This window comes from Conger conger, chromosome 10 (genome assembly GCF_963514075.1).
Source record: "Conger conger chromosome 10, fConCon1.1, whole genome shotgun sequence".
Classification (NCBI taxonomy): Eukaryota; Metazoa; Chordata; class Actinopteri; order Anguilliformes; family Congridae; genus Conger; species Conger conger.
Window position 1 is genome coordinate 6,424,499 of NC_083769.1, and position 23,721 is coordinate 6,448,219.

The 23,721-nt window shown below is 43.7% G+C and overlaps 1 protein-coding gene across 2 annotated transcripts; it reads left to right on the top strand.

The window, feature by feature from the left end:
- The first annotated feature begins 622 nt into the window (after positions 1-622).
- Positions 623-23,036, top strand: LOC133138295 (TRAF3-interacting JNK-activating modulator). Of its 2 annotated transcripts, XM_061256919.1 has the most exons (15): positions 624-819; positions 5,248-5,683; positions 6,431-6,551; positions 8,079-8,130; positions 9,323-9,350; positions 10,084-10,113; positions 12,764-12,859; positions 15,831-15,902; positions 17,276-17,416; positions 17,861-17,998; positions 18,386-18,521; positions 19,295-19,345; positions 19,584-19,714; positions 20,776-20,889; positions 21,773-23,036. In XM_061256919.1, exons 2-15 carry the CDS (start codon positions 5,315-5,317, stop codon positions 21,965-21,967), a joined length of 1,674 nt encoding a protein of 557 aa, XP_061112903.1. In that variant the 5' UTR covers positions 624-819; positions 5,248-5,314; the 3' UTR covers positions 21,968-23,036. The 2 variants fall into 2 exon arrangements, with proteins under 2 accessions (XP_061112904.1, XP_061112903.1); XM_061256920.1 differs by lacking the exon at positions 19,295-19,345 and having other exon boundaries at positions 623-819.
- The last annotated feature ends 685 nt before the right edge of the window (positions 23,037-23,721 follow it).

Genomic DNA, 23,721 nt, shown 5'->3' on the forward strand with positions numbered 1-23,721 from the left:
ACTTACACTTATTCAATTGGAGAAAAGTATATTGTGATGATTATAGGATGAACAATTTTGTTATTGAATAAGTGTCATTGTGACCCTGAAGTTTAGCTAAAACCCTAACACTACACTTTGGCATAATCTGGTAACACCAACTCGACATCATTTAGGAATATCAGTGACCACCTGAAGCATGTCTTATCTTTGTAGTCAGGCAAGGGTTAACTGTCATGTAATAAATTAAGAAAACTCTATTTTGCTCTTATAAATCACTAAAGTACTAATAGAAATTGAGTAAGAATTGATTAATGGATTGGTTCAAGTGTTTTAGACATTTTTCAATTTTTGTATGTCAAATAGTTTTAGGGGAGCGTGGCGTGTAATGTTGCTGTTACAGATTGTAGTTTACAGAGGACTCAGCTTCAAGCATGCCTGCTTTCAGCTACCTCTGTTTTGTACGAGGCACCAGCTTGCTTGTATGAGACACAAAAGCAAATGCCCAAATTCCTTAACTGCACATCTCCAAAGACTAGCACAGAAATGCCAAGGAAGAGGCTGTTTCTAATCTGAATGCCCATCTGTGTGTGACACAGTTTGCAAGCAGGGTGGTAGCTGAGATAGAGGAACATGCACACACACACACACAAATTGTGGTTTCTTCCATTTCCTGTAGACGCAGCAAGAAGACCCGAGGCTGCCGTTAAAGCTACAGTTTTAACAGAACCCGCCAATTAATGACAAAGGCATGCTCTATGGATATTTTTTCACCGTCTAATTTTCACAGTCTGTTTACCCACAAGGACGAAGACGGCGCTGGACCCAGTCTGAGAGAAGGTAACTTTCATTTTGAAAAACAGATACAAGAGGTTTTCCCATTTACAACTAAGGACTGCAGGATGTCTCAATGATTTGTCTTCATTTTGTAGTTTCCTCACGTGTGAGTAGCCTACTTAAACAATTTAAACCACTAGTATTCTGCAATTTGAGCTATGCTTGTGGGCCTACACATACTTTTAAATATTACAGTGAAAAACTTATAATCTTGACTGCTCTGTGCAGAATTTAATTGTAAAATGCACAACAGAAAGAACCAAATATTGAATTCACGATGTCCTGATGGAATGGCCAGCATTTTCATTGAGCATCTTGTTTTGGGGGGACGCATCTCCATTCCCACATCAAGGGGAGTTGCCAGTAGAGGGTTTAAGAGCCTACTTATCTGCTGTGTTCAACAGGATGTACAACAAGAGTAATACTCACACAAAGACATATCCTCTGTAGATGTGTGGAACATTTACACCACTGGTGTCAAATTCAATTTATAGAAAGCTGGGGGGTATTGGGTGAGTTAGTTCATATCTTATTACAGTGTATTACATCGCATGATGAAACCTGAGCCTAAACCTGAAACCTGAGATGTAAAAATCACAGGGCCAGGTCTTGACTGAAATAAACCTTGAGTCACATGTCAAACTGACCAATGGTCATTTTATGACCTTAGAAATATAGCAAAAATAAGATAAGTCTGTCTCTAGGGAACATGCTTTTGCTTCTTGTAGGATATACAGTTGTAGGCTAAATATTTGTCTTATTTTTCTCATTCTGTCATTAGCCAGCTACAACTTGCAAGGGAATTCAATTATTGAAGCATTTTTTCCTTGCAAGTTGTCGGTTTTTACAAAGTGGGCTTCATGTTGACTACATGTGGAGCATTTAGGGCCAGATTCACAGACACAGATTGAGTTTAGTCCTGGACTAAATTGAGTTTTCTATGGAGAATCTCCTTTCAAAATTGAATTTAGTCTACGACTACGACTTAATCTGTGTCTGTGAAACTGGCCCATAGCCTATAAGTAGTTTAAAGTAGCAAATGTTGTACATGTTTCACAATGACCTGTAATTTTGCTGAATTTGACTGACCTGCTTATCTGCAGTGCTTCTTGCCATGTTTCCTGTTGTTGGCTTTCACCTTACCTGAATTCAAAGGTGGGTTTCATATTGTTGGCTGTATTTGCCATGTAGAGTCAAAACTATTTCCACTTTCCGTCGAAGGTAGGTTTCCTTGTTGTGGGTTTTTGCCATTACTATCCAATGTGGGTTTCATATTATTGGCTACATTTGAGACATATAGCCTACAAGTGTTTTTAATGCCAAAGACTGCACAGGTCAAGTTTCCAATTACCTGTAATTTCACTAAAATACAGGTAAAATACTGTTCTTCATATCTGCACTCCATTGTGGGTTGTTGTCAGGATGGCTGAGTGGTCTAAGGTGATCCATTCAGGCCATAGGCTCCCTTGGAGGCATGGGTTTTAATCACACTTCTAACTTTTTTATAACCCAGAAGTTGCACTTCCTGTTGTTCCTGTTGTTTACAATCACAGGTGTGCTTCATGTTCTTGACTATAATCGCCAAATATTGCAATGGAGCGTGTGTTTCCTGTTGCTGGCTTTCACCTTTACATCGAAGGTGGGTTTCATATTGTTGCCAATATTTGCCACATAGAGCCACAATTGTTTTCACTTTTATAACAAAGTTGGTCTTCATGTTGTTGGCTACATTTGGCACAAATAGCTGAAGCTTTTTTCACACCAAACATTGCATATCTGAAGTTTTCAAAGACCTATCTTTTTATTTTCTATTCAGCTTTTACCATGCTTTCAGGTTGGTCTAAAGTGCTGCGTTCCGGTCCTAGTTTTCTTTGGGGCTGCCTTTCACAGATTTCACACCAAAAAGGTAGACCTTTGTTATCGTCTTTTAACAATCGATGATGACATTCACACTATCGGCAACATACGGCCGAAAAACTGTTTTCATCTTTACAATCGAAAAGATATGTTAAGGTACGGAGGTTTTCTTAATGCTGGCTTTTACCTTCACAATCCAATGTTGTTGGCTAAATTTGGCACATTTCGCCTACAAGTTTTTTTGCGCCCAATGTTGCCCACATCAAGTTTCTGTCATTTGGCAAGCATTTTCTAATCTGCCCTCATGCTGCATGCTGTTTTTGGCATGGTGTCAGGCAGTCTTGGTGCTGTTTTCAGGGGGCAGTCTCCCTGCAAGTGTTGGTTCAAATCCCCCCTTCTGACAGCTTTCAAACTGAGCCGGCTGGCTTTATGTCGTCTGCTTTCAAATGAACAGTCGACGGCTCCATGTATTGCCAAATAAAGCCTACCGCTGTTTTCATGTTTACAATACAAGGTGGGCTTCATTGTTGTCTGCTGTCACCTTTACAATCCAAGGTGGGCTTCATTGTTGGGTATATTTGGAACACATATCAAATGTGTTATGTTCCCAATGATCTGTAACTTTGCTGAGATTGACTGATCCGCATATCTGTGCGGTCTAGATGTGAAGGCTCTGCGACCAGGTCGCTGTTTCCCCTGCTGGCATGGGTTTGAGTCCCACTTCCGACAGTTTTCCAACCAAGAACTTGCACTTCATGTTGTTCTGCTTTCATGTTCCCAGTCGATGGTTGGCTTCATGTTTTTGACTATAATCGCCATAAAGCATGAAATGTGCCTTTCCTGTTGTCGCCTTTCACCTTTACATTGATGGTGGCTTTCATAATGTTGGCTGTATTTGCCACATAGAGCCAAAAGTGTGTCAACAGTACAGTATGTTTTAGTATGGACATCGTTTTTGGCATGGCCAGCTGGCTTGGCGCTGTGCTCAGCAGTAGCAGTAGCCCCTGGAAGTGGGTACATTCTAGAAATATTTGTATGATTATTCAGTATGCTTATAGTAGGCTTGATTTAGAATAATAAATGTGGCATGTAAAATTGTTTGACATGTGAACAGGGGTGGGGTATTTGAACAAAAATTGTATCAATAAACCTCAATAAATGGATTAGTAAACTCAATAGCTAATGTAGTTATTTTATACATCTTCCAGACCTGCTTTCAGGACTTCTGCCATGGGGGCGAGAGGGGAAAGCAAGGAGAGGGAGGTGGGGGGGAGGGGACAGGTAGGGGGAAAGGAAGGTAATTTCAGCACAAATCTTGTAACGAGCATACAATAGTATTTTAGATCTCTAAAGACCAATAATATAATTTGGTTACCCTTTGTAACTAACTCCAAACTCCCTTTGGAGTTTCCTTTTTGGAAAACCACCTACAGAAAACCCACCCACAGCTGAGAAAAATAAATAAAAAATACAGAATACTGCACTCATACATGAATACATGAGTGGGCCACATCCTGTTCCAGATCCAGACCATTTTTGGGCCTTGACTAAATAAAATCATGCAAAAATTGGTCCGTATCTAGGGCAGCCATGGACCGTCATTCAGCTCCGTATGCGTGCTGAGTGAAAGTGGGCTCTATGGGCCGGTGCTGGTCCTGACCCAGCATGCTATGTGGGTAAGTTACCTACGAGGTAACTTTACAGTCAAAGGTAGGCTTAACGTTGTTGGTTTGATCGGCTGGCATGTGGGTGATTGGTATAAATTAAAGGCACAACTGGTTAATCAAGTAAACCAGAGGTGTCCAATCTTATCCTGAAAGAGCCGGCGTGGGTGCAGGTTTTTGTTTTAACCCAGCAGTAACACACCTGATTATACTAATGAACTAATCGTGGTCTTTAATCAAGACCTTGATGAGTTGAATCAGCTGTCTTAGTCCTGTGCTAAAACAACAACCTGCACACACACCAGCCCTTTCCAGATAAGATTGGACACCCCTGAATTAAACGAATAGCCTGATTTTCACTTTGGAACACTTTTTTAACAAAATTAAAAAAAAAATTTTGTAAATAATCCCAAAAACTGTTGCATAGCAAAAACTACAAGGTACATTACTTTCAGTGTAGGCTACTAAAAATGAACATACTGTACACTAGAAGGCCTACTCATTAGCCTGTGTGACAGTTAAGCAGAGGTGTCAAATTCAGGTTCAGAAAGTCCTCCCCAGGATTTTCTTCCAATCACCTGGATTTGCTAATTACCGCAATTCTTCAACCAAGAGGTATAACTAATTAGTGAAATCACCTGTCTGAGTTCAGAGGTGAAAGAAACATGTAGTGGATTTTTACTTTCTGACCCCTGGATTTTATTTGTCATTGAAATCTAAAAATTTCAGTTTCCCCTAGTTTGAATCAGTTTTGATGGAGCAAATTAATGTAATAGTGTAATGTAAAAATCCAAATGCCAAGGATAAATGTCGTTAGCATTGAATTAAAGATGCCTGTATTTTAATGATTAAACCTCTTCTATCTTTATGTTGATATTATTGTTTTAAATTCATATATTCTCAATTACAGGGACAATATTTAAAGAAGCCCTCTTCTGCATGAAAGCTAAATCTCCAGATCGTGCCTGAGATCGCGGATGGCAGCCATCAGTCCCGCCAGGAGGGGACGGCCACTGGCCGATTACGACGAGAAGGTAGACTACCGCGTGTCCAAGCACGAGTGCCTCAGGAATCGCAACAACTCCACGTATTGCCGTAGCCCTGGGCGACAGAACGAGGCGGAGATCCAAAAGACTGAACTGCAGAAGAAAAGACAGCTGGAGTTTTTAAAGAGGCGGCAAATCGATGACACGGAGACGCCGTTAGTATCCCAGGAGCTGAAAACCAAGGAGCCCAAAGTGACTCTGCGGGCAAACTCGCGCAGGCCACCCCTGCTAAACAGACGCTCAATTGTAAGGGCGCAAGACCTCGGAATCTTCTGGCCCGATGTCCACTCCGTTGAACAGGTACCAAGGTGCTTCTGTTGCCTCACTGAGATTGGCCTAAATTAACATTGGCTACAACCTGTCTTATATGATGTAGCATATACCTAATAAATGGCAAATGGTAAATGGTAAATGGCAGGCATTTATATAGCACCTTTATCCAAAGCGCTGTACAATTGATGCTTCTCCATTCACCCATTCATACACACAGTCACACACCGATGGTGATTGGCTGCCATGCAAGGCCCCGACCAGCTCGTCAGGAGCATTTGGGGGTTAGGTGTCTTGCTCAGGGACACTTCGACACAGCCCGGGCAGGGGATCGAACCGGCAACCCTCCAACTGCCAGACAACTGCTCTTACTGCCTGAGCCATGTCGCCCCCTAATAGCCCTTTAAAATTTAATTATGGTCTATCTGTGTTTATTCTCCCTTAGTTGACTTCTCATCTATTGATTGTAAAGGTTTTTTTGGGAGGGATTCAAACAAATGTCTTTCTTAATCAGAAAAGTAAAGTAAAATAATAGTAGTCTAGATGAGAGGTCCCAAGTTAATGAACTGTGAAACTTGTGAATGAGTAATCTTCTTTTTTTTTAAACAGTCTTAAATGTCTCCCATAGATAATGTGTTATTGCAGTATTACCTATTTGTATAATATATTTATAATCCCCTATTGACTGGATTTTGTCGTGTTTCTGTGATCCGGCTGTATGGTGCTCATGTCACTTAAAGGGGCTATGTTCATTGCTTGTCCGTGTTTGTGGAACAGTGGGAGGCCGCGTTTGCGTCGCCAGGGGGTCTGTCCCCTAACCCCGCCCTACTGCCCAGCCCCGCTCCACGCACCTTCCCTCTGCTACTGAAGACCTTGGACATACAGAAGAGAGACAGAGGTAGGCCGCCTTTCACACTGTGTGCAGCTATTTGTGCATGGAAGCCATACTGGCGGGGAAATCCCCAGGAACATGTGGAACTTGGATGAATTCATTAGGTTCTTGACTGGTAGAGCTGAAGGGAACTACGGTTCTCTGGGATGGTACAGGGTTGCTGTTTGCTTGCTGGGTTACAGTAGTCATGTGTGTTTTTTTTCCCATCCTCCAAACTGCATACAAATTAAGCCTGCAATGAATTCTTAAATTAATGAAAACATTTTAAAAAGGTAAGACTTGGCGCTGAAACAACACCCTTCCGTTATCTGGTCCCCTGGACTTTTGACATGCGAAAGTAATGTGGCTGAAACCTCACCTAGCCAATAGAGTGATCATCATTACATTAGACGCTCTTATCGTACTTACGTACTGTTGATTAGACTAAGCAGGAGACAATCCTCCCCTGGAGCAATGCAGGGTTAAGGGCCTTGCTCAAGGGCCCAATGGCTGTGCGGATCTTATTGTGGCTACACTGGGATTAGAACCACCAACCTTGTGTGTCCCAGTCATTTACCTTAACCACTACACTACAGGCTGCCCCTCTATCAACATGAAGGATGGGAGTGAGGTCATCAGGCAGGCACAAAAATCATCTGCTCAGTAGGCATTAACTCTTCGATCTGAACACCCCTGAAATACGGTCATGTGGCTAAGCTACATGACTGGGGCAGCCTGTAGCCTAGTGACTAAGGTACATGACTGGGGCAGCCAGTAGCCTAGTGGCTAAGCTACATGACTGGAGTAGCCTGTAGCCTAGTGGCTAAGCTACATGACTGGGGCAGCCTGTTGCCTAGTGGCTAAGCTACATGACTGGAGTAGCCTGTAGCCTAGTGGCTAAGCTACATGACTGGGGCAGCCTGTAGCCTAGTGACTAAGGTACATGACTGGGGCAGCCAGTAGCCTAGTGGCTAAGCTACATGACTGGAGTAGCCTGTAGCCTAGTGGCTAAGCTACATGACTGGGGCAGCCTGTTGCCTAGTGGCTAAGCTACATGACTGGGACCCAGAATGTTGGTGGTTCAATCCCTGTTGTAGCCATGATAAAATCTGCACAGCTGTTGGGCCCTTGAGCAAGGCCCCTAACCCCACATTGCTCAATTCTCCCCTGCTTAGTCTGACAAACTGTAAGTTGCTTTGGCTACAAGCTTCAGGTAAATAACTGTAATTTAGCATAAAATTAGCTTTCAGCAACCTTGTAATGTTTAATAACCCACAATTAGTGTAAACACATTATATGGCATATGCATAACTAGCACTACAAAAATGATTAAATGTTTTCCAAGCGAGAGTTCCAGTGTAGTGGTTAGGATGGTAGGCTTGGCTGTTGGCTTGGTTTCCAGGTAGAGGGCCTCTGGGGCATCTGCTCCAGTAAATGTGGATATGTATTATATGATTTAATGTACTGGACTGTAGTTTTGCTCTTATTCAGGGTTAAAACTATCAGTAATTCCATGTGTCTTTTGTTATTTGAATTTTCTGCCCTTCGTCTCAGGAGTCCAGGCGACCAGCACTCCAGACACTCGAGACACAAGTGCACAGACCGCGTAAGTCTGCTTCATTAACCCTTTAAGACAGGGGTGTCCAATCTTATCCAGAAAGGGCCGGTGTGTGTGCAGGTTGTTGTTTTAGCACAGGACTAAGACAGCTGATTCTACTCATCAAGTATTAAAGACCACGATTAGTTCATTAGTATAATCAGGTGTGTTACTGCTGGGTTAAAACAAAAACCTGCACCCACGCCGGCCCTTTTAGGATAAGATTGGACACCTCTGCTTTAAGATCACAAATATGCTATTGGAATGTTCGTAGCGGAACATTCTATTGAACATCCTAATGCTGATGTAACAAACACCACTGGTAATTGACAGCAATGGAGTTCCAGAACACTGACCTCTGAAATTATGAAAGAACATTCCAGAAAAAACCTACTCTTCTAAGAGTTGAACTGCTGTCCCAACTTTAGTGAGCTATGATCCAACAAACCCTAACTTTGATATGATTAGCATACATACCAGGAACTAAATATGAATAATGTGAAAGATAATAAATTATAGTCTAAGTGATAAGCTCACTTGGGGGGGTATATGGATTTTTTCACTTTGGAACAGGAACCACTCCTGCGAACAGATTTGTTCTTAAATCGATTAAATCTCTTAAAAAAGTGATTGAAATGAATTCACATATTTTATCTTATTTTGAATTGTTTCTTTGGTAGGAACAACATTCACGAGTGGTTCTGACCTGTCGTACGAGTGATGTAAACAAGAGCCTTCCGGTGCCTGTCAGCGCAGCTCGCCTGACACACAGAACTCGGATCAAACTTTCTAACTAGGCAGATCAAATTTGAATCAAGATTCAGCGACTGCATTGCTTATTTCCCGCCTCAAAAGTTTTCGGGAACATATTTCAGTGGACCATTTAAGAGAAAATAGAGTTTATCAATGGTCCGCCATATTATTATGTTTTGCCAAAAACAAATGGACTGCAGTCGTCTCTCCTCCAATCAGTGATCTACCCGACGGAACCCACCTACAGCACCGTATATACTGTATTATAACATATTCATCTTGGACAGTTGTCTGAAGTTCTGTGCTTTTGTTGAATCCGACGTGGCACACATGTACTTGATGAGGACTCAACATGAGGTCCAATGTTAAGTTCTGCTATGAAAAAGATCTCATGATTTTATCTTCCACTCTATTCTTTATTATTTATTATATATTGTTTGTTTTACAGGCCAGGTCTCATAACTGTTAAGGAATCGGTAAGCATCCCCCTATCTTGTATGTCCTTTGTATAATTATGAGTCATTATTTTATTAAAAAGATATTAGTCTGTGATATTGAATTTGCATGATATTCTGTCTTTCAGCAGGGAAAATATGGAAAGTGCAGCACTGTATAAAGAGATTCTGTCCCTTGGTAAATGTATTCACGCTGCAGATTGATACATTTGCCATGTTGTTTGAATCCCTCCCAAAAAGTAACTGAATAATAAGTTACTATCTGCCACTGGGCTTATTAAATTAACATTAATGGCATTTTAGCAGACGCTCTTATCCAGAGCGACCTACAGTTGATTCGACTAAGCGGGAGACAATCCTCCCCTGGTGCAATGCAGGGTTAAGGGCCATGCTCAAGGGCACAACGGCTGTGCGGATCTTATCGTGGCTACACCGAGGAATGGACCACCGACCTTGCAGGTCCCGGTCATTTACCTTAACCAGTACGCTACAGGCCGGCCGCTTATGGAGGTTCCAGTGCAATTTGACTTTAAGGGAAACATCAACAGAAAGTGAAATCATTTTCTCCTAAATGTACGTCCCTTGGCGGTGAAGCAAAAGACTGTTGAAAAGCACTTGCAGGGATCTTAGAGAGAGAAATGTCCGGTCCCTATCCCATTGTGTGTGACCTGGGTGTGAGCTTCTACTGACGGATAATTAGGTGAATAGATGACAAGGTTTCTCTCTTTCTCTCTCTCTCTCTCTCTGAATTCAGGATATTCAACAGCTGACTGATTACTTGCAGGTATGTGCATCATCAAGTTAATAAATAAAAAATGTGTTTAGTCTACTGTATTTCTGCAGTAGACTAAACTGTTTTAGCTGCTGAGGACCTTGGTTGTAAACAATGGCCATAAATAAGCCAGTCAGTCATTCAGTAGCTCATAGGGTCATAAAGTCAAGAAAAGTGATTTGATTTCTTTTTCAGAATTTACGTTTTGGATACATGCATGAATTTACTCCACATTCCCTGAATTCTTTGGAAAAACAAATGTGTAATTGCATTCTCATTTACTAAGGAGACATTTACCATGACTGCAATATATTACTGTGACTGTTGTGTGATGAATCACAAAATAATTGGTGTTGTTTTGTTTGAAGCTCAGTGCAATTTTGCTGTATATCAGAAGTATCACTAATTAAAGACTTTGTAACAAACAACAAAACAAAAAAGCATTAATAAAAGTATTATGTTCCTTCGATACAAATGAAATCACTCTGGGAAAATTAGATGCAGTTGGGAGTTGTTTTACATCCATATACAATATACAGTCCCCTCCAAAGGTATTGGAACGGCAAGGTCAATTCCTTTGTGTTTGCTATAAACTGAAGACAATTGAGTTTGAGGTCAAAATATGTACATCAGATGACAGATCCGAATTTCAGCTTTTATTTCCTGGTATTTTTATCCAGATTTATTAACAATTTAAAACCTTAGAACCTAAAAATTGGCTGGTCTGATACCAAAGGTGCTCCGTTCTAAGTAGTGTAACACATCTAGATGTAAATACCAGGAACTAAAAGCTGAAATTCTATATTCTTTTCTCATGTTCATATTTTTGTCTCCCGAAATGTACAGTATTCAGTGTATTGCAAAAACAAAGGAATTGGCCTTCCTGTTCCAATACTTTTGGAGGGGACTGTATGTCACTGAGACATTAGCCAAGGACACTGGTAAGGACACGTCAGTGTGTGGACTCCACTGTGCTAAGCGTAGACTCCAGTAAGTGTCAAGGGGCTCATTCCAATTGCTAATTTTTCTCTTCTTTTATCTTTTTACTGACCCGGAAGTCGATCGAGGTCCCCCATCTTCCAACCCCTTAAATGTTTCTTCTAGGAGCTAGAAGTAGAAGTTAGGAATGTTCAATCTTTCCGTTGAGCAAGAGAACATGAGCGCATACTTTGTGGTAGTTATTTTCGGAAGGCGAGACGCATAAATGATCAACCTGTGGATCCACCTCTCCCCATCTGCCACGTCTGTAACTGACGTGACTTTGACGTGGCTACATTTGAAGGACCAAGGACATTCCATTTTCTTTATTTCCCCTGCCTTCACTTCTTTTCCTAGCCTCTCCTGATGCGTGGAGCTAGGGACACGAAAAGGAGAAAAGGAAAAAGAGGAGAAAAATAAGAGATCGTAATGAGCCCCATGTTGTGCAGGGGGGGTGTTGGTATGGGTGTAGGGCGGTAAGGGGGGGTGTTGGTATGGGTGTAGGGCGGTAAGGGGGGGTGTTGGTATGGGTGTAGGGCGGTGTTGGTATGGGTGTAGGGCGGTAAGGGTGGGGTGTTGGTATGGGTGTAGGGCAGTAAGGGGGGTGTTGGTATGGGTGTAGGGCGGTAAGGGTGGGGTGTTGGTATGGGTGTAGGGCGGTAAGGGGGGGTGTTGGTATGGGTGTAGGGCGGTAAGGGGGGGTGTTGGTATGGGTGTAGGGCGGTAAGGGGGGGTGTTGGTATGGGTGTAGGGCGGTAAGGGGGGGTGTTGGTATGGGTGTAGGGCGGTAAGGGGGGGTGTTGGTATGGGTGTAGGGCGGTAAGGGTGGGGTGTTGGTATGGGTGTAGGGCGGTAAGGGGGGGTGTTGGTATGGGTGTAGGGCGGTAAGGGTGGGTGTTGGTATGGGTGTAGGGCGGTAAGGGGGGGTGTTGGTATGGGTGTAGGGCGGTAAGGGGGGGTGTTGGTATGGGTGTAGGGCGGTAAGGGTGGGTGTTGGTATGGGTGTAGGGCGGTAAGGGGGGGTGTTGGTATGGGTGTAGGGCGGTAAGGGGGGGTGTTGGTATGGGTGTAGGGCGGTAAGGGGGGGTGTTGGTATGGGTGTAGGGCGGTAAGGGGGGGTGTTGGTATGGGTGTAGGGCGGTAAGGGTGGGTGTTGGTATGGGTGTAGGGCGGTAAGGGGGGGTGTTGGTATGGGTGTAGGGCGGTAAGGGGGGGTGTTGGTATGGGTGTAGGGCGGTAAGGGTGGGTGTTGGTATGGGTGTAGGGCGGTAAGGGGGGGTGTTGGTATGGGTGTAGGGCGGTAAGGGTGGGTGTTGGTATGGGTGTAGGGCGGTAAGGGGGGGTGTTGGTATGGGTGTAGGGCGGTAAGGGGGGGGTGTTGGTATGGGTGTAGGGCGGTAAGGGGGGGGTGTTGGTATGGGTGTAGGGCGGTAAGGGGGGGTGTTGGTATGGGTGTAGGGCGGTAAGGGGGGGTGTTGGTATGGGTGTAGGGCAGTAAGGGGGGTGTTGGTATGGGTGTAGGGCGGTAAGGGTGGGTGTTGGTATGGGTGTAGGGCGGTAAGGGGGGGTGTTGGTATGGGTGTAGGGCGGTAAGGGGGGGTGTTGGTATGGGTGTAGGGCGGTATGGGTGGGTGTGGTTACAGGGGCAGTGATGGGCCTGGTGTGTGCTACCTCTCCCCTGTAGGAGGCGCTCCGGAGGGAGGAGTGTCTGAAAAAGAAGCTGGCTCTTCTCCAATGCCACGCCACCTCCCTGCTTCAGTCTTCAGACAAGCTGTGGACGGTAAGCTCCTCCCGTTACGGGTGCAGGAAGTGATGTCATGAGCCTATGCTGTACCCACAGTGTCTCCACTGCAGCAGAATACTGCTGACTCATTTCCCTCATTAATGTACAGCTGATAACTAACCAACAGCCAAATCGTTTTTTTTCAGATTGTGGAAGGTTTTTGAGAATTAAATGTGTGACCTTGAACTTCGTTTAACATTGGTATAAAGTTGTAGTGCGGGTTGGTAAAAAATGATTAAAAACATTGCTGCAACAATTGTTAATTACTAAAAATTTTAAAAGAGTTAACACCAGCACCTTATTGCTTAGCAACAGTCTGTTGCCAGACCACCATTGCCACCAATTACGTTGAGTCAGTAGTTCAAGCATTAGGTAGATAGAAATCACGTGTACTTATAGCTGTAATTGTTTAATGCATTAGGGCCTAATTATAAGTATTGCATTTGGTGCAGATGAGTCCTGTTTGTTTTGGATTACATTTAGGCATTCACTCCTTACAATATCTATTCCGTCTTGATGTTGTACTGTAGTTCTTGACCAAAATTCTCATAATCATGCCACGCTTCAAGTTTATGACGTGCTATAACTGCGCTCACTCAGCCTATATTTACCATGCAAACCAGACTTGATGTTAATGGCTTTGGGTAATTGGTGCTTTATGTGAGTATTGTACCTTATCTGACCTGTGTTCTGGAGTCAATAACCTTCGGTATGTACTTATTGTATCTCACTTTGGATAAAAGTGTAAAATAAATGTAGTGTACTGTAACATGGTTCATGCATGCGCTACATTTCCTCAGTTTTCATAATATGTCATTTTATTGTGAAGCTGTTTAAGGGCAAGCCACTCAGAGTCATAATCAGTGTCTCAGTTGCCACGGGAACAATGGAACTTGTAAAAGTATAGTCTCCCACGCCGCGTCACGGAGACACAGCTCGGCTGCGACAGTTGTTAGCGTGGGTAGCCGCTCAAGGCTAGCACAGGAAGCAACCGCTCACGGCCACTGTGCATCTGCAGCTGTCAGAACGCTGCTGAGACAGGACTGTGGGTTCTGAAAGTGGCAGTTATTTTCCGGTCTCATCGCTGAACAGCAGTCTCCGAGCTGTATTCTGTCCGTGTGGTGAGAACGGGTCTGTGTATATGTGTGTGTGACAGTGAGAGAGAAAACGAGAGACAGTTACAATTGATACAATTCTTTTACTATTATTATGAAACATAGTTCTCTCCCACGTTTCATCCTCCCCCTGGAAACTCCCGTTTAGTCAAAATTTTAATATTAGCTCATTTTTCTGTACCTGACTTGCTTAACTAACTTAATATTATTTAACAAACAAAAAAAACTTTAACCGGCATGGGAAATTTAGTAGCAGGCAACCTTAGTCATAAAAGCATTGGCAGAAAAAGTAGATGACAGGATTCACATGCCAGTTACGTTAATGACTAATGTTTAATCACTCAGCCCTTATCCTTATATTTATCTAGCATTTTAACACCCACAGCTCATTCTAGCCTCTGCCGACCACGAACACGTCTTATCCTGCTTTTGTATAAGGCGCCATTTCTGCTGCTAAATAAAATTACAGTGCTGTGAAAAAGTATTTGGCTATGCAAATGCCAAAGTCTTTATTTGAACCAAATAGACATTCTATGGCAGGATCTGAGCAGTTCATGTGTTTGACCTACCAATTTGTCTAAATTAATGCAGTTCTGCAAAGAATAGTGTGCTAAAATATTTCCACAGCAATGTGAAAGACTGATATCAAATTTGGGTTTGGTTGTAGTTATTGTGGCTACAGATGATGCAACCAGTTATTAAGTTTAAGGGGGGCAATTACTTTATCACAGGGGTGATTTGGGTGTTTAATAACTTATTTCATTAAATACATGGAATAGTATTTCATGTGTATTATGCTTACTCAGGTTCCCGTTGTCAGATATTGCATTTTGTATAAAGATCTGAAACCATTCAGTATGACATATGCAATAATAGTGGAAATAAGGAATACAAATACTTTTCACAGCAATGTATGTTGACTATTTTTCGTCAAATTTAAAGTTAAATATTTTATTTAAAAAGATGTTTCTGTATAGATCAGTCATATCAAAAACTGTGGAAAATTGTCTCAGGTGACAGAAAGGGCCGTCTTTAGTTGCGATTAAAATTATTCAAAAGAACTAACCGGTAACTTGGCTCTCATTTTGAAAATGGTGGTTTTTCTCTGGTCTCAGTGTGAGAGAGCGAGAGAGAGAGAGAGAGAGATGTCTGTCATCTATTCACCTATCTTCCTGTTGCTAGATACAAACACGCCAGCGAGAGAGAGATTGTTTTTTTAAATTGAGAATTCAGATTTGAGTGGACCTAACATCCAATCAGAACACACTCTAAAAGTGTTTAAAAAACAGAAAAAGGTGCTCATGACTCAGGGCGAGGCTTGTGGTTTCCGCATCCTGTTGGAGTCCACAGATCATCGCTCTGACGGAGAGCAGAGCTCTCACACAGGAAGTGAGAGAGCAGCTTGTGTGCAAGGTGCTGCCGGTGTTGTTGACTGAACTCCCGACTCTCTCCCGGGTGACTACACTTCTGTGGGTGAGTCAGGGGTCCAAGCCCCTATCGCAGGGCTAGAGACAGCGGCCCTGTCCAGGGGGTGGAGGCTCTGACCTCCACAGCTGAACCGCTGTAGGTGTAGGGACACCTTATGGATCGTTGTAGAAATTATTACTGTGCTCCGATGGTTCTCGTTTACCCTCGTGAAAAAAGCAGCTCAAGCGAAATTTTGAAAGAGCTTGTAATAGCTGGATTTTACAGCAGGGTACAGCGTATATAGTTGTGCACCATGTCACAGTCTCTTAGTCTCTTTGTAGCTGCAGTTCACTCAGGAAAGGTGGTGGTGACTGGCAGGTGTCTGCGTGCGCCTCCTCTGGGACCGAAGGACTGAGCGCTGTCGGCCATTTTGTCTCTTCCTGCAGTCTCGCTGTGATGAGGATCTGATGAGGAGCCAGATCGGGGTGCTGGAGTCACAGCTGCAGATCTGCACACAGGTGAGGCAGCGCCTTCCCCAGGAAACCAGCACTGCTCCCACAGCGTGCAACTCAACCCTGCACTAACACAGCAAGTGGCGTGCATGCCATGTTTTTATACTTGAATGCCATATAATTGGAAAATATTTTTTTTTTACACAGTTTCTAAGTCAATTCTCTCAAATGTCAGTGTGACATTTAAATTTATTTGAAAGCTAAAGACAAATGCTGATCAGCACCCAGTTAATTGAGGCATCTCAGAAATTGAACTAATATGGTTGTTTTTAAGCAGGAGATCATGTGTGTCCAATTCAATCATGTGTTGATGATATACTCAAAGTATACTCATGATGTCCTAGTAGAGGTCTTCAGAAAACGTTCAATCAGAAAACGCTTTGCTACTTTTTGCTACGTTTTGCTTCGGTTTGCAGATTGAACGATAGTTTCCTCCTTATGGTGTGCTACGTTTTGCAACAGGCTTGGATGTATGTTTGCTCCCGTTTGGTGGGTGCTTCGGTGAAGCCGAATCAGTAATGACATAGGCCTATGCTTTAAAGCCCGGAGAACGTACAGAATGGCCTTCTCAGTCGCTGTAGTAGTGAACCATACAACAACAAACCATCGTTCAGTCTGCCCATGGTTGGCAACATGATAGATATAGATAGTTGCATTTATATAGCGCTTTTCTCTTACTCAAAGCGCTTTACAGTGATGAGGGGGAAACTCGCCTCAACCACCGCCAATGTGTAGCAACCGCCTCGGTGATGCAACGGCGGCCATTTTACACCAGACTGCTCACCACTGAGCTGAGGTAGAGGGTGAGATAATTTCTTTGGCAATTAAATACAGGGATTAGGTGGCAGGTTGAAAGAGCCAGGTTTGGGAATTTAGCCAGGACACCAGGGAACCCCCTACTCTTTTGCAAAGAGTGTCATGGGATCTTTAATGACCACAGCGAGTCAGGACCTTGGTTTAACGTCTCATTGGCATTGGAACTTATTTGACCAGAGGGAACATTTTCACCTACTGGCCCACCAACACCACTTCCAGCAGCAACTTAGTTTTCCCAGGAGGTCTCCCATCCAAGTGCTAACCAAGCCCACACCTGCTTAGCAGGTGCAGGGTGCATGATGGTATGGCTGCTGGCTGTGATGATGTTCAATGTGCCACTGTTTACCTTTAAATAAACATTTTGCTACATTTATCGGGGCTGAACATGACCCCGATAAATTCTTGGGGTCAGAGGTCAGGGGTCAGGTGAATCAGGGGAGATGTGTCTCTTACAGAAGGTCTTGCGGGGTCAGGTGAATCAGGGGAGATGTGTCTCTTACAGAAGCTCTCGTGGGGTCAGGGGTCAGAGGTCAGGTGAATCAGTGGAGATGTGTCTCTTACAGAAGCTCTCGCGGGATGGAGTGAAGAAGCTGGTTCTGCAGATGGAGGAGCAGAGGCGAGCATATGAACAGAAGGCCCTGGCCACACTCCAGAGGGCCATGGTGGAGAAGACCGAGGCGGAGGACACGGCGGAGAGCCTCCAGGTCAGGGAGGAGCTGCACACGCACGCCTCACTCATACTCAGATTAAGCTATTTATTGGCTTAGCAGAAACTACATGGCTACTTAAAATTAACATCATCATGCACTAGAAACTAGTCACAGCCACCCTTGTATTCCGTATTGTCTAACACGTTTGAATGTAGAGCTGGGGGAAGCAATTTCAGACAGTGGAATAATCAGCAGCTACTCTACAAAAGGCTTCATTTACAAAATATACAATGCTTCAGGCATCTTCGCCATCATCAAGACTCATGGCCTTGAGAGAGTCGAATTCACCAAAAATCCCTTGTTTTGCATATTCAAGCATTTGTTGAGAAGTTGCCATGTGGGTGTGGGAATAATTTTACAGACTATTCTTTCAATACTTTCAATGGCTCTGCCATTGTGTACATATATAACCGCACGTCTGTTGGTCCTCCTCAGTAGATGTCGCTGCAGGCAGCGAGGGAGGAGTCTTCCCAATGGCAGAGCCTGTATGAGGACTTGAAGGACAACTGCGGCCAATTGAGAAGCAACCAGGAGCTTAGTACTGACCTGCTGCACCAGCAGCAGAACCAGCTGGAGGTAAGAACAACATTAAACTGAATGTTATGACAGTGCTATTGGAACAAGGCCACACATTTTCTGGAATGCATTTTATGTGTTTTCTGGTTGTGGAATCTCTATGAAAATGTCGCAGTCTGTAGCCTAGTTGCTAAGGTACATGACTGGGACCCGGAAGTTTGGTGGTTCAAGCCCCGGTGTAGCCACAATAAGATCCTCACCTCTGTTGGCCCTTGGCAAGGCCCTTAACCACGTATTGCTCCCGGGGGGGATTGTTCCCTGCTTAGTCTAATCAACTGGAAGTCTCTTCGGATAAAAGCGTCAGCTAAATAACAAATTATTATTATTATGTTACTGGAACGTTGTGAGAATGTTAGGACGGCAGAGTCTTCTGTGTTTCCACTCCAGAGGGCTGTGGGCCAGGAGGCCAGCCTGAGAGAGCAGCTGGCGGCACTGCAGCACGAGAGTGTGGAGCTGCACTCCCGGATCGCCTTCCTGGAGGAGGACAACCGGGTCAAGATTGAGCAGCTACAGGAAATGAGAGGTGCAGTTCCTGTCCTACCCACCAGAGGGCACGTCACACACAAATGGTCGATGGAAAATACCAATCGGATCCGTCGCAGCCATCCTTACTCTTTGCCCAAATGCTTAAATTAGCAGCTCACTACAAACAATTCTGCAATATAACATTTCACAGTAGCCTGCAGTTAACATATGTGATTTCTGTTCTCCATTAAAACTGAATATTTACATTTTACATTTACATTTTTGTCATTTAGCAGACGCTTTTAATCCAAAGCGATTTACAAGTGCATAGGTTCTTCCACAAGTTAAAGCATCACATCCATAACTAGTAAAATACACATGAAGTTCTAAACATATAGTCATCATAAGTGCAATTCTTTATTTATTTATTATTTCTTTTTTTTTTTGGGGGGGTTAGACAAGAGGGATGGGGATATCAGAAAGGGGGTGGGGGAAATCAGGAGGGAGGACTAAGGTAGAGTTTGAAAAGGTGTGTTTTTAGTCTGCGTCGAAATAGGGGGAGGGATTCTGCTGTCCTGACAGTGGTAGGCAAGTCATTCCACCACTGAGGAACCAGAGCGGAAAACAGGCATGAACGTGCAGCTCGACTGCCAGGTGCTCGTAGAGAGGGAACCATAAGGCGACCAGAGCTGGTAGACCGGAGTGGTCTTGCTGGGGAGTAGGGAGTGATCAAGGATTGTAATATAGCAGATGTAAAAATGATAATATTGCACTGTCATGTATCCTCAAGATAATGGATATCTAAAATCTAAACTGCTTTCTGTATTTCAGAGAAACTTTGTCGCTTTGAGGACCCCAGTTTAACTGGGAACGTCTTTCAAAGTAAGGGCATGGACAATACAATACAGAGACAATACAGGGAAATGTACAATGTTGACTTTGTCAGAAAACCACTTTATTCCCAGATATAATTTTTTGGTTTGAACAAAGGGCATTTAGTTTCAGACTGTGAACGACACGATGATGATTTGTACAACACGCTAATGAGCTATGCTATAGTTGCTAGTAGAGGGTTCACAGCTGTCCCGTGTTCAGAAGAGGTGCGTGTTTATGTACACAGCCTCGAGCCGTGAAACGTGGGGCTCCATCGCACAGCTGCGTGTATCTGAAGGGAGAGCAGCGATAAGCCAGCTACCTCAGGATGGAGCCCAGCTTCAGGCCCTGGAGAAGCTGGGAATGAAGGAGCGCGAGGTGAGACCACAGTTTGGGCGGGCGAGGCCTGGGTTCCCTGCTGTAACATCCAGCTATGCCAGCTTGAAAACTGAGCTGGTCCACCAGCATGGCCAAGCTGGTCATAAAGCTGGTCTAGCTGGGTATGAGCTGGTCAACCACCATGGCCAAGCTGGTCATAAAGCTGGTCTAGCTGGGTATGAGCTGGTTAAACGGCTAGTGCTAGTAGCTTGTCTGAGCTGGTAGCTGGTACCTGGTCAACCAGCTGTTTCAAAATTTAGCTTGAGCTGGTCTAACCATGTTGAGCTGAGAGCTGGTCTGAACTGGTCAACCAACTGTTAACAGCTGTTTCAAATCCTAGCTTCAGCTATTTTTTTCAGGAGGGTTATCATACATACATTTTTTAACAACAAATATTTTATTCTATAACTATTGAATTATCTTAACCCTCTATGGTTATGATCATAATTAAATTGTTATAGAAGAAAATATTTGTTGTTAAAAAATGCTGCTAAGATATCAAAGCTGTGTAGATAACATTTCTGTTTATGTTTAAAATAATCCATTGTCCATGACTAAACCTTGCCGTATCCATTGTCCATGACTAAACTGTATTAGCTGTCACCGTACCAAATCAATGTACTAAATATCTACAATGGTAAATATACCCAGTATTAACTGCCTTTACTTTACTTTACTTTATGCTGTCACATTGGGTCTCACAGTCATAGATATAACGCACAATATGAACAGGTCAGGAAGCACAATCATAAATATTGCTGATCTGACCACTTCCTCTTTTGAGCTACAATTACCGGGAAGTGAGCCAATGACCACAAGTTCCAGCCAGGGCCCATTTTTAAGTCGTGTCGATTAAATGACATCTCTTTAATGAACATCTTTGCACTGAATTATACATAAGCGATGAAATTATGTTTATGAATAAAGCTTCTGAAGTGCCCTAATTTATGGAAATTTCACTGGTATCTGACTCTTTAACCTTTTAAGGAGAGGAACACCAGGCCCAAAGTGAGGGTGGGTCTGTGACTGACAGGTTGTCTTGTGGGCGTGTCTCTTGGCAGTGTGTGGAGTTGCGGGCGGAGCTTGAAGCCATGGAACACGAGTGCCACACCTGCCAGTCGCGCCTGACACAGTGCCGTGAAGAGCTGAGACAGCTCAACGCCCGCCGGAGCAAGGTCACGACCTCTCCCACACCACAACCCTCTCAGACCTCTCCCCTCTCCCACACCACAACCCTCTCAGACCTCTCCCCTCTCCCACACCATAACCCTCTCAGACCTCTCCCCTCTCCCACACCATAACCCTCTCAGACCTCTCCCCTCTCCCACACCATAACCCTCTCAGACCTCTCCCCTCTCCCACACCATAACCCTCTCAGACCTCTCCCCTCTCCCACACCACAACCCTCTCAGACCTCTCCCCTCTCCCACACCATAACCCTTTCAGACCTCTCCCCTCTCCCACACCATAACCCTCTCAGACCTCTCCCCTCTCCCACACCATAACCCTCTCAGACCTCTCCCCTCTCCCACACCACAACCCTCTCAGACCTCTCCCCTCTCCCGCACCATAACCCTCTCAGACCTCTTCCCTCTCCCACACCACAACCCTCTCAGACCTCTCCCCTCTCCCGCACCATAACCCTCTCAGACCTCTCCCCTCTCCCACACCATAACCCTCTCAGACCTCTCCCCTCTCCCACACCACAACCCTCTCAGACCTCTCCCCTCTCCCGCACCATAACCCTCTCAGACCTCTCCCCTGAGGCCGAATAGAATGCTGAGTGCCTCCAGCACATGGTCACCTTCATTCATTAAACCTGATTAATTCAAACTAATTTTGGATGGAGCAAAACCCAGGACCATCTCTGGCATTCCAGCAACAGGCTTGCCTACCCCTGGTGTAGAACATTGTCAGATTGGAGTGGTTCAATTCAAAGCTAGGGAGACGAGACTTGTTCAATGTTTTGAACATTTCAAACACTATCTGGTGTGTTGAAAGGATACATGCAGGTAAGCAAGGTGGTGACCGTTCTTCCTCTTCTCTCTCTCCAACCAGAGGCGCTGTAGCACCTGGCTGGGCGTGGCTCTGCTCCTGCTGCTGGTGGTTATATGCATGGCCGTGCTGTGTGTCTACCACCCCCCCTTCGGCAACAGCCTCCAGGGCCTTTACAGGGTCCTACAGGAGCGCATCGAGCAGTACCTCCATGAAATGGCCTCTCCGGAACTCTCTGGATGCTACCGTCCAATCTGATGGGGGAACACCAAAAGAGAAAAGAGTCATTCTCCAGATTTTTTTTTTTACACTTTTTTGTTAATTTAATTTATTTTTCTACCTTATTGTTTTTAATAGCAGGTGCATTGTCACTCAGGGAAAACTAGTTTGTGAACTTGGCCTCCACCTCAGAGGCTTCCAAATACAATACAAAATTCTGTTTTCTTAGTTTTTGTTCAAACATACATTTATAAGTGATTATTTTAAGACTGATATTCTTGATATATATTTATCGGTACTTAAGCTCCAGCTATTTTTTTTGTAAAGATAACTCAGGAAATATATTATTGTTTTCTGCTCAAATGCCCTTCCCAGATTTGACCAGAATTTAGTGTTGTTTCACAATGGACTCTTACATTAATTAACATTGCCAGTTAGTGAGCACATTGTTGGCATTTATTGGGCAGAATTACACAGTGTTTGATGTAATGCTTTTGTGAATTTACTCTTAAACAGAGTTGTGTTTTTTTCACTGATTTTTATAAAGCAATGAATGCAAAGACTGACTTTTAGTGTGGCTCCAATCAGAGCACTATGGCAGAGGTTTTACAGTGGAGTTATAGAGGTTTTACAGTGGAGTTATAGAGGTTTTACAGTGGAGTTATAGTTCAGAAACGAATGCACTGCTTAAGCAGCATTACATCTTTACTTCCAGTCAACAATCTTAGCAATAGCAGTACATAATATTGTCATAACGTCAACAAACTGCAGTCATGTACTAACTCACTTGATGAACTACATGAACACAATAAAATGAATTAGAAAGTACTTTCACTACCCTAACATATGAACTGGTTGCTCTATTGGACAAGAAGAGAAAAGTGTCATGTTTCATTGTAGCACACGGGGCTCCAATCGGCTAGAATGTTAACGATGGGGCCATAAAATGGGCATGAAACATTATGTGTGCACTATGGATTTACATATAATTACATTTCATTATTGATTTGAGCTAATTCCTTGAGCCTCTGTTACAACAATGTTTGTACTCACCCCTTTAATTGACAAATGCAATAAAGATGTGGATGTGATGTGAAAACAGAAAAAATGGGTGTGAGATTATGTTTCATGAATATGACATTCCCAGGCATGTTTGTTTGAGTTATTCTCTGTTTTTGCACAGACTAATATTTACAACTTCCACAACATCCTATCATACTGCGTGTTATGTGGTGCATGACATATGGTTACAATGGTAGGCTAAGTCACTAGGTATGGGAAACAATGCATTACATCTACAAGCCCTGGTGAGGTAAGTGGAATCATAAATGTCAGTAAGTACTAATGCATTTGCCAAACATTCCGCCACAAATTGGTCTTTCAGCAACACAATGAATGCAAGCATACCGCAGAATTAATCACATAATGGTTACCCAACCGTATAGGGTAACCATTATTTCCATCTACAGGCTTGAACTGACTGACTTGAATTGAGGAAGACATTCCACACACAAATAGAAGGATCTGAAGGATTTTTAAACAACATTGGCTCAGGCGGTAAGAGCAGTCATCTGGCAGTCGGAGGGTTGCTGGTTCGATCCCATCTTGGGTGTGTCTAAGTGTCCCTGAGCAAGACACCTAACCCCTAAATGCTCCTGGTTGGTGCCTTGCATGGCAGCTAATCACCATTGGTGTGTGAGTGTGTGTATGAATGGGTGAATGAGAAGCATCAATTGTACAGCACTTTGGATAAAGGTGCTATATAAATCTCAACCATTTACCATTTAAACATT

Bases quoted from the DNA above. Each gene is read 5' to 3' on its own strand.
- LOC133138295 (XM_061256919.1), top strand. From the start codon at position 5,315: ATGGCAGCCATCAGTCCCGCCAGGAGGGGACGGCCACTGGCCGATTAC. The intron at 5,684-6,430 runs GTACCAAGGTGC...TTTGTGGAACAG, and splicing joins ATGTCCACTCCGTTGAACAG to TGGGAGGCCGCGTTTGCGTC. The intron at 18,522-19,294 runs GTGCAGTTCCTG...TCTGTATTTCAG, and splicing joins GCAGCTACAGGAAATGAGAG to AGAAACTTTGTCGCTTTGAG.